This window comes from Protomyctophum parallelum, assembly GCF_964188405.1.
Source record: "Protomyctophum parallelum genome assembly, chromosome: 17".
NCBI lineage: Eukaryota > Metazoa > Chordata > Actinopteri > Myctophiformes > Myctophidae > Protomyctophum > Protomyctophum parallelum.
In genome coordinates, this window is record NC_139719.1 from 8,192,114 (window position 1) to 8,208,558 (window position 16,445).

The window sequence follows — 16,445 nt, forward strand, 5'->3', positions numbered from 1 at the left end:
GCATACGCCTGTGAGGTCGCCGAGGCTAGTGCAAGTGCTACGGGCTAAGATGGAGTCTGAAGAGGTGGGTCTCAATATAAGTTACATGGCAATCTGCCCATTATATTTTGAGATATCTTGTGTGAAAGTGTATTTTTAGGCCCCCAAAAAGGTGTTAACAAGACTACTCGCCCCGTTTCTGTTTTCCTCCCAGAATTTTCCCCAGTGAGGGGTGGGAGAGGCTGGACAGCAGACGGCTGGACTTTGAATTTATCTAACTATAAACTTTCATGACAGCAGAACAGCCTAAGTACAAATATAATTGATGAAAAGCTACTAGAGTGAAGTCTGTTCACAGAAGTTGTTGTAGGATATGTGGGGATTATCTGACGAGGTACCATTTGAGGGGGCAAAACCTTACACTAAATAATACTAAATTGTTTATAGGTTCAATATAAGTCAAATAATATAGCCTTTCCACAGGAGTATCTTTTTATATTTTTCCAAAAAGAATACAAACAGCCAATAGCATATTACAAAGTTATCCCCCTCACTGGGGAAAATTCCGGGAGGAAAAACGGGCAAGCACCGGGGCGAGTAGTCCAGTATTCGCTTAATCTCAGGGTCACAAAGAAGACCCGCTTAAAGTCCAGAGGCGACCGAGCCTTTTCTGTTGTAGCCCCCAAACTATGGAACGCACTCCCCTCCCACGTCAAATTGGCCCCTTCCATCGAGACGTTTAAATCTCGCCTAAAGACCCACCTCTATACCTTGGCTTTTAACCCCGCTTGAGTTCCTTTGGTCCTTGTATATGTTTTGTCTCACTGATGCTGTTGCTTTTCTGTTGTCTTTCTGTATTGTGTCTCAGCTGTTTTCACTTTTTGTACTTTGTTTTCTCGCTGTTGTTTTTCTGTGTGGTAGCTTTAGTGCATTTGTTTTAATTTTTCTCCTGTACAGCACTTTGTAAACTCTGAGTTTTGAAACGTGCTATATAAATAAAGTGGATTGGATTGAACACGCCCTGTCTCTGGAAAGCCTGCAGTTTTATTGATTGCATGTCCACCTCTTCTTACCCAGTGGTATTAAACACGGTGTGGTAATCTTTCTTGTTTTTGCTGATCTGTGCATCTGTATTCTTTGCTACTGTGTTTTGCTGTACGACTTGTTAAGTTGTTGTGAAGTGTACAGTGTTGTGTAGTGTATAAATAATTAAAAACCACATGCGCTAGCAGCATACTGATACATTCAAGTGTGCACTCTCCGTCGCGCACACACACACACACACACACACACACACACACACACACACAGTTTACTAACCAGCTGGAGGGTACATCCCACAGGAAGCGCTTGTCAGCGTCTACGCAGGTGGCCAGGCCTTTAGCCGGCAGCAGGCCCATCAGACGCCGACCGCTAGGGTCACGTCCGGAGAACTCCATGCCCAGCATGCACTGCTGCAGAGCAAGATCTCCTACCATGTGAGAGATGGAGGAGCAAGGTTAAGAGTACGCACGTGTGTGTGTGTGTGTGTGTGTGTGTGTGTGTGTGTGTGACAGATAAAAGGGAACGAGAGAATATAAGATAGCACAAATAACAATTTTACCTCAGTTATTTCCAATTTAGGCTATAAATGTGAACTTATACATTATTATGTTGCCTGCACCTGGAATGGCGTCTGGCGGCAGTTTGCCGGTGGCCAGCATGATGTCTCTGAAGTTGAGGGAGCTGTAGTAGACGCTACACAGCTGCACGTTGGGGTCGGTGGCCACAAAATGGCGGAGAGGCGAGGCGATCCAGCGCAGTGACGACAGGTCCCCACGGGTCAACACGTTGACGTAGGCCTGCTCCGTCAACTCCACGTTGAGATCTGCCGCGACAAAAACACATAATAATGTCACCTCAAAACCCCCTCGTTTCCCTTTTCCGAGGATAGGCAAACATTCAGTGAAAATAGGTGAAGAGATCTGGTGTAGAGGGGGAAACGGAGGGGACCGAGTATAGACCCCTGGAGGACACCGGCGGGCAGTTAATGAAGGATATAGTTCATATAGGTTCAATGGTTCATGACATTCCCTGCCCCAGTGTGCATTTTGATCTATGTATGAAATTGTGTGAGGAGTTTGGTACCCTGAGTGATGAGCTGGTGTCTGAAAACGCCCCAGTGCCCGTCTCGGAACACGTTCATGACCAGATCCCCCTCCAGCACGGACTGCATGGAATTATGGGTAGATTTCAGGGTTGGCACGGCTGATGATTCGTCGAGGTTGGACACAAACGCACAGCTGGTGAAAACATCGATGAGAAGCGGTTACCGGTAGTACATTTGGTGACAGATGTGCCACACATACCTATTGTATACAGTATACGTGTGCAACCTACCGTATGCGGTTGCCCCCAGATTCTTGCCGTAGACAGTTGACCATTCCTACAACTCCACAGTGGCTCTGAGAGGCAGTCAGCCAAACAGGGGAGTCCGAGGATTCAGCCAGTGTTGTCTGGACAAGAAACACACATATACAGTACACACACGATTATAGTCAGTGTTATGGATACAGACAAAGGCCATGATTGAATGTACAATCAGTAGCCAGCCTAAACTAGAACGTAATCAGGTGTTGTTATACAAGAAATATAATCAGACGTGTAATCACGTTACATTTGACAGAGACACTGAGGAGCTCACCTTGAGAGTTTCCACCCACTGGTAGTCTGTGCCGTCCACAGCCATGAAGATGGGCTGCTTGCTGGGTAACTTGCGGCGACAGAGGAAGAGAGCGGAGCCATAGAAGGACTTCTTGACAGCGGCCAGGGTGAGAGAGGCCTCTGAGAACACCTTCTCCCACTCAGCCTGGCAGGAGAGGAGAAGGAGATGACGATAATAAATATACCTCTCACTTATGCTGCATTGACATGGGATCAGGCAAGACGGCAGACCGGAAGACATTTTAGTGGACGGGAGCAGGACGTTAAAACAGAACGGGGCGGCACGGCAGCCCGGCAACCAGAACCGGCGACAGTAACAGCATCATTGTTAAAATATTTAATCTTTTTACCATTCTGTGCCGTCCAGCATGTGGTGCCGTTTGCTGCCTACCGCTTGCCTGATCCCATGTGAACGCAGCATTACACCTTCCCACGTGTTGCTAGTGAGGCCAGGAGAGCCACTCATATATATGCCGTGTTGTGCGTGTGATGTGTCGGTGTGAGCTTGTCCGTGCGAGTCCCTGCCCACAGCAATATATAAATCCAGCTTTACTGATTTAAGTGAAAACGGAAAAGCATTTCTGCCTTTCTAGGTGTTCAAATTGCCATCCCATGCCCAGCCTTTATTTGCTCTGGACTGATTCAAGGACTGGACAGACAGGGTGATAAAGCTGGTGCTGAACAGTTAGCTGCCATATTGATTGAAGGGAGAGACAACTTAAGACCTGGAGGCGTGGTCAATGCTCTTTGGCCACTCAGAATAGCCAAATGGCATTGATCACACCTCCAGGTCTTAAGTTAAGTAATAAGACCCGGTACTTAAGATGCAAAATACAGCCCAATGTATCTGAATGCAAAGGGACTAAAACAGAGTGGGGAAACGGCGACCTCCAGTGGTTCACACAATGTCTAATGTGCAAGTAAATAAAAATGTCTGGGTTTCTGAGGCTAATGTGCAAGTAGCTTTGGAAACAGCTGGTGTTTTGAAGGGGAAAAAAAAGCCTGGGCGAGCCAAGCAGGGAAAGTGACATAGCAGTGGGAGTGAACCTTGCATTTCGTTAAACCAATAACGTTGCTCAAACTTTGGTGATGTCATGTCAGTGTCCTCCGCTCAGTTCTACTGGGGAGGGGAGGGGAGGCGGGCTCATAGGTTGGTGAGCCAATAGGAAGTCGGAGTCAGGGTTTCCAGCGCTAGTTTGTTCTGTTCTTCTATGCCCATAAAAGCATAGGGCTCTTTCAGGCTAATAATGTGTGAGTAATAGCAAGGCCAGTTTTCAGCCAACTTGCTGAAAACAAAAAAAACAAAAAAAGTAGAGTATGACTACCATTTTGTTTGTCATGGCACTTTGTTTTTGTTGGACACTATATTTAAATATTAACATTACTATATGGAAATATAGATAAGTAATAATAACCTAATAATAAATAGTAGTAATAATAAATGCAGCTCAGTGGCCTTGTGGTTAGTGTCTGCCTTGAGACTGGATTTAATCCCTGGCCAAGCCACAAAAAGTGTGTACAAAAATATTTCTATGCCCTTCAACAATAGTATCAATAGTATATATATTTTGTTACTGAGTGTTCACCCCTGTCGTCTTACATTTGCTTTATAAATAAAGTGGATTTAATTTGATTGGACCTTATACCTTTATATACCTTTATATAACAAAACAAAAAAGTGAAACACTTAAAATTACGTCGACCACACCGGACCGACAGGAATTGAACCACGACAGTGGTGCACGTACAGTACTGAACCTGTCTGGAGAATGAGGTTTTCTAACTGACACAGCCTGTATTGTGTTTTTCCTGGCTTTGTGGAAAGCCCCCCCCCCCCCCCCATCCCCATGAGAAATAACACTACTACTAACCTGCGTGAGCAGTCCTTGCTGGTTGCTGGTGCTCTGTGAGGGGGTGGAGAGGAAGGCCACTGTCTCTCCCAGTGTCTCTCCCTTCAGCAGGGTGTGGAGGAGGACAAATCCCCCTTCCTTGGCTCCAGAGGCCAGGTTGGCCACCAGCTGCCCGGCCTGCTCTGGCCCCAGAGTGCCCCAGGCGTGGTTACACACCACCAGGTCTGCTCCGCCCAGTCCACTGGGAGCGGGGCCCGTCACAGGGTCCCACTGGGCCGCCGTGACGCCAAGCCCATCCAGGCTGGCCTGGAGCGGGGACAGCAGGTCTGGGGCGGTGTCCGTGGCCGTGTAGTCCACGCGCATCATGGGCTGAATGTTGAGGAAGGGCACGGCGTGGGAGAAGAGCTGTCCGTCGCCGGATAGAGCCTGAGAGTGAAGTAAAATGGTACATTAACCCATTCTGACCTGAGATCAGATTCATACGAGGTTTCCGCCGGACACACACTGGTCTGATTAACCCATTCTGACCTGAGATCAGATTCTAAAAATGTCAGTCGTTTTTTTAGATTTTTCAAAAATAGCAGACCTACAAGCTCGTATCGCGCCACTCGGTGGCGCGATATGAGCTTGTAGATCTGCTATTTTTCAATAGCTAAAGCATAACATGATGCCAACACCAAAATGGGTGCCCGTTCAGAATGGGTTAACATTTTCAAATTCGGCAAGGTAAAAATGTAAAAATCCATTTTATTCTGTGATGGCCTATTTACAAAGAGAAAAAACACAGCAGTCCTTTGAAAGATTAATTCGTTTTAAATTACAGTCTAGGCCAGTGGTTGGCAACAGGCGCAATAATATCGAGCCTGCCAAATTATTGTGTAAATAATATAATACACAATGTCAAATTTCTCAAGAGACCAGCGGAAGTGGAGTGCTAAACGAGAGTGAGCCACTGACATCCGGTATCTACAAGGAGACGCTATATAAATGTACCTTTTGCAAATAACATCACACACACATTTCAATTCATTGCATTGTGTAGCCCAGTGCTTCCCAAAGTTTTCAGGTCGAGACCCAAAAGAGAGATTACACGGTACCCACAATAGTGAAAATAGCAGATATACAAGCTCACAACGTGTCGCTTTGCCATATATATATATATATATATATATATATATACACACACACACACGAGTCGTCACCCATACAAATTGGTCCACCGACCCACTGTTTGGCAATCAGTAGCCTCGGAAACACAGACGTTTTTATTTCCAGGGAGGAAAGAAAAGTCTGGGTCTGAGTCCACTTCAATTCGGCATAGAGTAGCGCAAACATTGCTCACTCTCTGCTGATTTCTGATCGTCTGCACCTTTGTAAAATTGACATACACACGCACACATGTACACACACACACGCTCCTCTCTCTCTCTCTGTCGCTCTAAGTAATTAGTCTCATGTCGCGCAGCTGCGCATAGTTTCTCCCGGCGGATCCTGCCAGTACGTACACAGTACGTTACACGCACTCTTACCTCCAGGACTTTGATCTTGCCAGGTGTGCAGTTCTCCATGGCGATGTCCAGACAGTGTCTGAAGGTGGAGGCGTCCAGCAGGCCTCTCAGCAGGGGGTCCTGGAGAAGGCAACCCCTCTCCTTCTGCACCGTCTGCTCCAGCTCCGACCGCAGGTTACCGTTCAGCTCCAGGCTGCACAGCAGCGCCAGCAGCCGCACCAGGCCGGGCTCGGAGGGCTCCGGGCTGGGCAGCGGGGCATCGGACACCCCTTGCAGACCGGGAATGGACAGCTTGACTCCGTGGGAGGCCAGCTTACACTGCAGCTTGTGGATCAAACCTGCAGGAACAGCGTAGGACAAACTGCCGTTATAGAGGGTTTTCCAAACCGACAACGACATTAACAACTGTTCCAACCCATATGAACTTCTGTTTCCTTTCCTTGAAACAAAGATTGTGAGTCAGCAGTTGGCCACAGTGCAATGTATTTATTATGGTGAAAAGATACAGTGAGAAATTATAACATTGCTCAACCCCTTCATTCCCCATTGTAAAACTAAGTAAACTACTTAGTTTTACAATTGAGTAAACTAAGCTGGTTGATGATAGTTAACATAGTTGGCCTAAGCTAACTGTATATATAACATTACATTATCATATCAGGTCGAAGAAGCTGGTCAATAGCCGGCCGGATGTACAGTATGCATGGACTTTGCTCATCTAAGCAATAGCTAACAACTAGATGAGATCCTACAAAAGGCACTCATAGACGCAATAACAAGCAAATACCTGAGATAACAAGCAATCATCTAAGTTTTCATTCCAATTGTGCATTTTCTCTTAAAGGGACACTTCACCCTTTTTGCAAAAAAATATATGTTAATGACGTTTAGAAGCTTTAGATCACTTTCCTGGGGGTATTTATGTGTGTAATATGTGGTTTTAGTTATTTTAGATTGTAGCAGTGAGCCCGTTGTCTCTGATGTCATGGACACTGGTCTCACTACCTTCCTGGACTACAATTCCCATAATTCTCTGGTGCACTGCTCCTCCTTGTGGATAGGGGGAGAGCTGTCTTACTGAGACAACATGTAGTCTCAGTGAGCCCAGTGTCCATGACATCAGAGACAACAGGCTCACTGCTACAATCTAAAATATCTAAAACCACATATTACACACATAAAGATCTCCAGGAAAGTGTTCTAAAGCTTCTAAACGTCATTGACATATATTTTTTTGCAAAAAGGGTGAAGTGTCCCTTTAAACACAGAAAGACCAAGTGAATTCTTGTACCTTTGCAGAACCTAAGCTGCTCTGCCAGCTTCTCATTGGCCATCAGGCAGTCCGCCTCCGCGTAGGGGACAAAGACAAACTCCTCCAGTGTGGGCGGGCTCTGTTGCTGTTGGCGACGTGGTGCCACGGTGGCGTGGAGGCCGCAGATCTGGACGCCACCGGCCACTATGTTGTCAAGACAACGGTCCACATGGACATCCACAGCTGTGGGGCGGACAGGAAGAACGACGTCAAGAGACCATTCCAGTTTTCAGTATACTAAACTCAAGGTAATACTGGGGTAAATGAGTCCCAGTCAAGGTTATTATAGTTGACGGAAATAACAAAAACTAAAATTGAGAAAAAGAATAAACTAAATAAAAACAATTAACCCATTCTGACCGGGCACCCATTTTGGTGTTAGCATCATGTTGTGCTTTAGCTATTGAAAAATAGCAGATCTACAAGCTCATATCGCGCCACCGAGTGGCGCGATACGAGCTTGTAGGTCTGCTATTTTTTGAAAAATCGAAGAACGACTGACATTTTTAGAATCTGATCTCAGGTCAGAATGGGTTCATCAGACCAGTGTGTGTCCGGCGGAAAACCTCGTATGAATCTGACCTCAGGTCAGAATGGGTTAAAAAACGATAACTGCCCAGGCGGTGGCGTAACCGTCTGGGCACCCGACTGGTAATCCAGTGGCAGTGTGCCGCAGGTTCGACTCCCGAGCCCGACACGGCATGTCTTCCCCCATCTCTTTTCAGTTTCCTGTCAGCCTACTGTCTGTCCCTTCAAAAAACCAATAAAAGGCGTAAGCCGCAAAAAAATATCTAAATAAAAAGAAAAACGATAACTAACCGAAATTGAATTGTGTGTTTAAAAAAAGAAATAAAGAAAACTGAAATTATAGACAAAATGCCCTTAGTATTAGTTTTTCTCGAGTAGAGTTTTATTACACAATAGGCCTACTTACGCTGACATTTGTTAACCCATTCTGACCTGAGATCAGATTCATACGAGGTTTCCACTGGACACACACTGGTCTGATTAACCCATTCTGACCTGAGATTCTAGAAATGTCAGTCGCTCTTCAATTTTTCAAAAATAGCAGACCTACAAGCTCGTATCGCGCCACTCGGTGGCGCGATATGAGCTTGTAGATCTGCTATTTTTCAATAGCTAAAGCATAACATGATGCTGACACCAAAATGGGTGCCCGTTCAGAATGGGTTAATCTGGCACCTGACAAATATCCCAAAGTATGAAAAAAAAACTAATAAAAACACTAAAACTAATAAAAAACGAAACTAAAAACTAGCAAACCCGCTCTAAGAACTAATTTAATCTAGCTGAAATAGTTTTGATTTATCTTTATTTTTATTCTAACTAAAACGTGTGCCTCTTATCATTTATTGTATAACACAGACCTTGCTTGCCCTCAGAGTAGTCCAAGACCTTCTCCCGGTGCAGGGTGGGGTCCACACACACAGAGCGGATCCTGGTGGGGAGGCGCAGGCTACGGCCGGACAGGCCCACCACGATCATCTGCAACATGGTGTCCAGCAAGGTCACCCAATTGCCCGTCCACTGCAGTTTCCCACTGTCACCTGGGACAACCAATCACAAGCAAGGATAGCGGCAGCGTTAATTAGTCTCGTCTCATCGAATGCCGATAGATTCCGCCTCAGTCTCCGTCTCTCTTTGTCCCCCTCTCTCTCTATCGAAAATAAAGCAGAGATATTGTAATGTAATCAAAAAATCATGAAAGAGAGAGGGGTCCTGATCAGCGATCTGCCCGTCATTGATTGTGGGCATTAATTAGGTCTTCTGTGGACTTGGAAGGATGAACGAACGGAATAACAATGTAGCGCTCACTGGACGTGCATCAGAGGCCTATAATTTCACTGTAAGGAGCTGAAGTGAAATGAAAAACAACACTATAGGAAGATATCTGGAGGACCGACGGGAGGGGGAATTTGTTCCCGTCAAATCAATAGTTGACCATTATTGTCCAGAGACTCATTATTAAAACAGACACACATATTTATATCTATTAATAGTGACTGGAAGAGCGCAACTATGAGGAGATATGGAAAATGTATCCTATAAAATTGGAAACTTTAGAAACAATTTAAGATAGAATATTCATGCCAATAGAAGAAAGTGAAAACGACGCACCAGTGACATTTCTACAGAATTTGTGGAATTTTGTGGAAGCCAAGCACACACACACACACACACACACACACACAGAAACACACACCTGCATTGTTAGACTCGAGGATACCCTGGAAGGTCTTTCCGTAGTCATAACCACGGAGACGCAGCTCTTTGTAGATGTCATGGGCTGTAAGCTTCATTTTAGGGTTGCTGTCCTCCTTGCCAACAGTTGACTTGGCAATCTGAGAGCGGAATGAATCCAAGGCTGCGTCCTCCAGAATGCTCACCTTACCTGGAAATGAAACCAGAGGATTGTGATACAGTAGGTCAAAGGGTGAGTGGACTCATTTGATGTTTATGTTGATTGCACGAGAGAAACGTAAAATCTGCTTCTCTGATAGGCCCTGCGATTGTTATGAGGTGAGACTACAGTATGTAGACAAAAGTAGCAGAATTAGTTAGAAGTTATTCTTTCTTATAGAGATTGTGATATGACCTACCGCTGACAGCCAAGTTGCCATTCTCCGAGACCTCAAACTTGTTGGTGGCAGGCATAAGACGCACCTCCAACTGAACCGAGCCTGCGAGAGACAGAAATACATGTATACGAGAAAGAAGAAAATCGATGAAAATCAATATCAAATCATGTATTCTCCACATGTTGACACAATCCATTTATAACATAATATGATACAGAATTCATCATCGCCGTTGTCCATTCGCATTATTAGTAGTAGGGGTGCCAGGTAGACTCTTGTCTATCAGAGAAATATTATTCCTCCTTTTGTTTTAATGAGTTTAACCACTTTAAACCGTACACAGGACTTGCATAATAAAATAGAAACCCTTGTTGGCGAGAATAAAACCATAAACACCTTGTCAAGTCAGCTTAAACGTGTTTTAGTGAAGGATTAAAGCAACAGAAATAACTCAGTTCATCACATGTAAAATATACAGTTCAGAATGTTTGCCCTCACCAGTCTTGGGCAGGATGGTGGCCCTGTGGATGGTGACGTCCTCAAAGGTCACGGGGGTGGTTTCCATGACGACGCCCAGGCTCCTCATCAAGGTCCTCCAGGCCAGCACCAGGTAGCCGGTCGCCGGGTAGAGGACACGGCCGTCGATGCAGTGACCCAACATGTAGTAGTCTGGGGACTCTGGGTTGATGTCTGTGTCATGGAGGGAGCGAGTCGGATTGGATGACATTTAAGCACATTTTCCTCACATGTACAGCAAGTGATTCTGTGCCAGAGCAAGCAGACGGTATACAATAATTATTCCCTGCGCGCGTATTAGGCTATACACACTCGCTCGTGGTCAATGGATGGAAATGGATTAGCAGACAGCATTTTTTTTTTCTCAAAAAACGTCGGCACGGCATACTACGTATTAGGGCTGACCTCGATTAGTCGAATAGTCGACTGACCACCTCTTAGTCGATGTTCATAAAAAAAAATAAAAAAAGAAAATCCATTTTTTTTAAATATAAAAATACAATATTTACAAAAATATTACAAAAATATTGTATTATTCCACTAGGACTGTGGGGGACATAAACACATTTGAACATTCTGACTGTTCAAATATCCAATGTGCATGTGGAGTGTGTCTGCCTGTGTGGCAATGTGCCACTGCCTGTGACTTGAATCGCACAAGTGCGCTGGCCTGATAAGAATCCAGAATCTCAATCTCACCTGCTGTGCTACATCTGGCTAATGACAAGCCTCTCAGTTGTTAAAAAAAAAGATTTGAACAGTCAGAATGTTCAAATGTGTTTATGTCCCCCACAGACCTAGTGGAATAATACAATATTTTTGTATATTTTTGTAAATATTGTATTTTTATATACAAGTTTTTTTTTTTTTTTTTTTTTTGCTCAGTCGACTATTAGTCGACTAACAGCAAATGTATTCATCTATCAGTCGACTATACAAATCCTTAGTCGGGGACAGCCCTACTACAGTATATAGCGTATCTGGGGACTACACACTACTGCATTCTCACCAATATTGTAGACCGTGGCAGACGTAGATCCCCCAGAGCCACAGGGGAAGTCCTCTGCCTTTGGGACGTCCCAGGTCTGGGTGTGGTCCCACTGCACCAGGGGGGAGATCAGCGGAGTGCCACATGGCACCGGGTACTCCACAGACGGACTCAGGCGGTTAATATTCACACTGATGCTGCGCAGAAAACAAACCATGAAGAGTAGGAAATAATTATGACAAAGGGGGAAGATTCACGGTGTACAGCAGAGCTTCTTGTCTGGGGGGCCAACGCCCAGAATAAAAATAATATAACAGAAGCGACTCCGGTTTTCAGTTTAATCCAGTAAAAGCATTGCTGGCACCGACTGATCGGAACAAAATACATTTGTATTTATTTATTAAATTATTATATTAGATGTTATCATTGTTTTCCGTTATCCACTTAATGGACAACTTTAGTTTTTTTCAACCAAGGTTCATGTTTTAGGTTGTTATTAGAGAAAGTAAAAGATGAGTCAATTTATTTTTTCATTTGCAGCTTTCTTTCGTTTTAGGGATTTTAGCTCTTTTTGACAGGGGGGCGGGGGCATTCGAGCATGGGGCTAAATATGTATTTTTTTACAACATTTGATGGTGATTTATTTTTGTATTATTTACTATAGTCCTAATAAACGCCAGGAAATTACATCTGGCCACAGAAGATCACAGGATCTACTGAATGTGAAGGTAGCCTACTGGGGGAAGGCTTATACTGTGTGTATAGGCTGAATATGTCAGTTTGTCACATTCAATAGATCCCGTGATCTTTTGTGGTCAGATGTAATTTCTTGGGGTTTATTAGGACTATAGTAAATAATAAAAAAAAATAATCGCCATAATATTTTGTAAAAAAATACATATTTAGCCCCATGCTCGAATGCCCCCCCCCCCCCCCCCTGTCAAAAACTGCTAAAATCCCCAAAACAAAAGAAAGCAGCAAATGAAAGAAAATTAACACTGACCTTTTAGTTTCTCTAATAACAACCTAAAACATGAACCTTGTTTGAAAAAAAACTAAAGTTGTCCTTTAAGTCCTATTTTATACTTTGTCATACAAGAGTGTTGCAGGAAGAAAGCTGATCAACAAGCGAAACAATGTGTCACGATACGATGCTTTGTGAGCTTGTAGAACATTTTTTGACAATAATTACTTGCCCAATATACAGTAGGAAAGGCAGGCTGAATGTGGTTAACTCAAAGTGATAGTCGCGACACCCCAGGTTGAGAACCCCTGCTCTATACAGCACGTGTGATGTGATGCAGCGCATTGCGAGGCAGCTACGGACCCGCTCATGTGGAGCTTGCCGACGTGCGAGAGGAAGAACTCCAGGTTGTTGGCGTGGCCTCTCTTCATCAGGGGCAGAATGGCACAGGTGGGCTTCAGGCTGCGCTTCAGGATGGCCTATGGCAGCGGGAAAGAAAGGAAGGTGGTGGGATAGTTATTATTATAGTGTCGCGTCGTTCATTCCTTTGATTTCGTTTGGAATTTCTGTTTTCCATTTCGGGTTTAGTTTTGAAGAGTTTTAATGTCATTTCGTTTATTGGATTTCCTTAGTCAGGAGCCAGACTAAACAAGGTCAGGAAGAAAAAAAAGCAGATCTACAAGCAAATTGCATTGCGCTGTGAGCTTATAGATCTGCTATTTTTGAAGATCTGTGACAAAGACTAAAACCAATAGACATTTTCACAATGACTTTTGTTTCTTTAACCCATTCTGACCGGGCACCCATTTTGGTGTCAGCATCATGTTATGCTTTAGCTATTTAAAAATAGCAGATCTACAAGCTCATATCGCGCCACCGAGTGGCGCGATACGAGCTTGTAGGTCTGCTATTTTTGAAAAATCGAAGACACTTTTAGAATCTGATCTCAGGTCAGAATGGGTTAATAATGAAACTGTCAGGATGTAATAGACATTTTTAGAATCTGATCTCAGGTCAGAATGGGTTAATACGTTTTAGTTAACTGAAATAATAACTAAAACCAACTATTCATAATTCTAATTGTTAAGTAGTTGCAACCCCTGATGCCATACTGTACCTGCAGCAGAGCGTGGGGGGCGATCTCCACCACGGCGGCGTTGTCGGGCACGTGGTTGAGCGCCTCCTGGAAGAGCACGGGGCTCACCAGGTTGTTGACGTGGTACTCAGCGGAGCTGTACAGAGAGAGGGGCGACGCCCAGTCAGCCTCGGGGATGCTGGAGCTGACCCACCGCGAGGAGCGCTGCCGGGGCGCTTTGATCACCTTGCAGAGGAGGAGAAATAAAGCCTGCGTGTTCATTGAACTGATATATGGATCAGAACAATCTATTCATTTTTTCCCCTTATATATTTTTTCTTTTATTTGATTTTCCACATTAAAAACATTTCATTGCCCTATACCTTCCCCACCCAGCATAAATTAAAATTCATCATTCTCTCTATAATCTATTCTTGATAAATTATGCTTAGCAGGGGGCAATGGGCATTGCATAATTGATTTAGGGTGTGCCGAAATGAAGATATGGTTGTATTACCCATGTTTGCCAGTAGGTGTCACTGTCATACTAGGTAGGTCAGTATAGTTGGCAGTTACCTTTTTAAGTGCCGCGAGCAGGTTTGGAGCGATGGCGGCCATGTAGTACGAGTGGAAGGCGACCCCAGCACTACGCACCTCCTTGGCGAATATGCCGGTCTCCTTCAGCTCTGCCACAAACTTACTCACAGCCTCCTGCAAGCGGCAGACAACAACACAGTTCATGTTTTTTTAAATAGCCAAGTCCCAGTGTGCGTCTGTGTGATTTGTGAAACAGTGTGAAAGGAGCCCCTCACACCAGCACTGTTTCCTAAACTATTACAACTACCACAATATGTGACATTTGGATGTTTTTGAGGCTTGATTGAACTATCCAAGACTATTGTGGTTTTATGGAAGATGCTTCTGGAACTGCTAGTTTGACCAATTCAAACGCTATAATCTTACAAATAAATGCAAATAGCCTAACTGCAAGCTCTCAATGTGTCTTCCATGGAATCCAAACTTTAATCCATGAGGTCCTGTTTAAAGGGGAAAACCTGTTAATCAGGATCTTTTTATTGTTATGATCTTCGTGCCAAAATATGAAGCAGGTGACACATATCTCCAGGTAGTCATTACAAACTCAGATTATGCAATGTGCACACATGCACTGAACAAAGAATGAATACTGGATATGTGAATTTCATTGGAGTGTCGTCGTTCCCCCCCCCCCCCCCCCTCCTAACTACAAGACAAAGACACTCTTGTAACCTACCACAGCTTCACTACTGTATGTGTTCTGACCACATCTGGATAGCATTATGTGTGTGTACATTACTTCCAACATAATAACTGGGTTCAGCGCATACAGTAGTATCTGTACATTCAGTTCCATCATCTTACTCCGCCCCAAATGTCTTACATAATGCCTCTAGATCGCCTATTCTCAGCGGAGACGTTTAGTGTGGCCTGTAGAGCGATGAGAGAAAGGTGCACTAGTATGGAGCCCTGAGGGACTCCGGTCAACCAAATGAAGTGGTTTTTAAGTGTCCGTTTACCTGAGGACCAGAGATGGTGACCGTGTCCTCTGCATTGTGACAGGCTGGGACCACTCCCTGAGGACACTGAGCCTTACACTCCTCCCATGTGAGCCCTGAGACACACAGACAATTACAACACGCCTCCATGAGAATATTCTACTGTGCATATTTAACTTGTTTATATCTTTTATTGTTATTTTTTTCTTGCCAATGGTACAAGATTCCAGGGTTGTGGCTCTTTCGGAGCGGGAACTTTGGGGGGGGGGGGGGGGTAACATACACTTGGCACATCATTTTATTGACCCATATATGTGATTAAAATATTAATACAGACACTTTGAACAACAACACACCACGGTGGGTCCTTATGGGGGTTCCAAGTGGTCCCCAGCAAAATGAGGAACGGTTCAACCACCCTGTGTTATGCTTGCGACTACAGTGCGTTCATTACTGTCACACACACACACAGTTTATCGCTCCTCCTCCACTCCATCCTTACCGACTGCAGCCATTCCTCCAGGAGGCAGGTTGGCCTCCTTGATGCAGCGGCCTCTCCAGTACGCAGCCAGGACGGCCTCACTGTGGCTCAGGGAGCCGTCAGCGTAGCCACAGGCCAGCTCCCCCACAGAGTGGCCCACGATGCCGTCAGGCTCCAGGCCCAGCTTGGTCAACAGGTCAATCTGGGCTATCTGCGAAAAGACAAGAGAGACAAGTTCAGTATGCCTTTTGCTGATTTGTGTTACTTTATACATTAGTCTGTGTCCGGTGGGACACGCCTACTCTGGTCCATAGTGTTAAGGACTTCTCCTTAAAGGAGAATTCCATGGTAGAATGCTTTCTTACCTTTCTTTGTAGTTGTTACGTCCCCACCAAAGAGGTCCAGGTGTTTTTTTGTGCTTATTGGCTATTTTCCCTACCATAAGCCCTCGATGAATTGCATTGCATTGAATGGGAATTGAATGGGGCTATGGGGTGTTATGCTAGTTTGCTTATTTCCATCGAAAGAAGTAGTAAAGTGTGCCGCTTGGGATATTATTTACATTATGAAGAGAGGATATATACAAACTAAGAAATTATAATTTTGAGCAATGGAAATAAGCGAATTAGCACAACACCCCATAGCCCCATTCAATTCCCATTCAATTCAATGCAATTCATTTAGGGCTTATGGTAGGGGAAATAGCCAATAAGGAGCTTTTGCACAAAATAACACCTGGACCTCTTTGGTGGGGACGTAACAACTACATAGAAAGGTAAGAAAGCCTTTTAGTATGGAATTCTCCTTTAACGATATGCTATTCTCGACTTCCTGCGCACGCATGAAATGCTGGCACAGCCGTCGACTGCTGCAAAACAAAAAAAATACGATTTCGCTACTCACCAATACAAAGACGGTTTTGTCGTGTCAAAAG

General features: G+C 44.5%; 1 protein-coding gene across 2 annotated transcripts in view; it reads right to left on the reverse strand.

Moving 5' to 3' along the window:
• Positions 1-16,445, reverse strand: part of fasn (fatty acid synthase) — a 57,886-nt gene that overhangs the window by 21,042 nt on the left and 20,399 nt on the right. For both annotated transcript variants that reach the window (XM_083787198.1, XM_083787197.1), the window contains exons 12-29: positions 15,533-15,722; positions 15,052-15,146; positions 14,072-14,206; positions 13,538-13,741; positions 12,784-12,899; positions 11,478-11,653; positions 10,451-10,642; positions 9,974-10,054; positions 9,577-9,765; positions 8,741-8,920; positions 7,332-7,535; positions 6,062-6,378; positions 4,554-4,958; positions 2,663-2,827; positions 2,359-2,474; positions 2,107-2,261; positions 1,643-1,846; positions 1,300-1,450 (exon numbers count right to left, since the gene is read on the reverse strand). In XM_083787198.1, the coding sequence (XP_083643324.1) occupies positions 1,300-1,450; positions 1,643-1,846; positions 2,107-2,261; positions 2,359-2,474; positions 2,663-2,827; positions 4,554-4,958; positions 6,062-6,378; positions 7,332-7,535; positions 8,741-8,920; positions 9,577-9,765; positions 9,974-10,054; positions 10,451-10,642; positions 11,478-11,653; positions 12,784-12,899; positions 13,538-13,741; positions 14,072-14,206; positions 15,052-15,146; positions 15,533-15,722 (3,275 nt within the window). The remainder of the gene's footprint in view (positions 1-1,299; positions 1,451-1,642; positions 1,847-2,106; positions 2,262-2,358; positions 2,475-2,662; positions 2,828-4,553; positions 4,959-6,061; positions 6,379-7,331; positions 7,536-8,740; positions 8,921-9,576; positions 9,766-9,973; positions 10,055-10,450; positions 10,643-11,477; positions 11,654-12,783; positions 12,900-13,537; positions 13,742-14,071; positions 14,207-15,051; positions 15,147-15,532; positions 15,723-16,445) is intronic.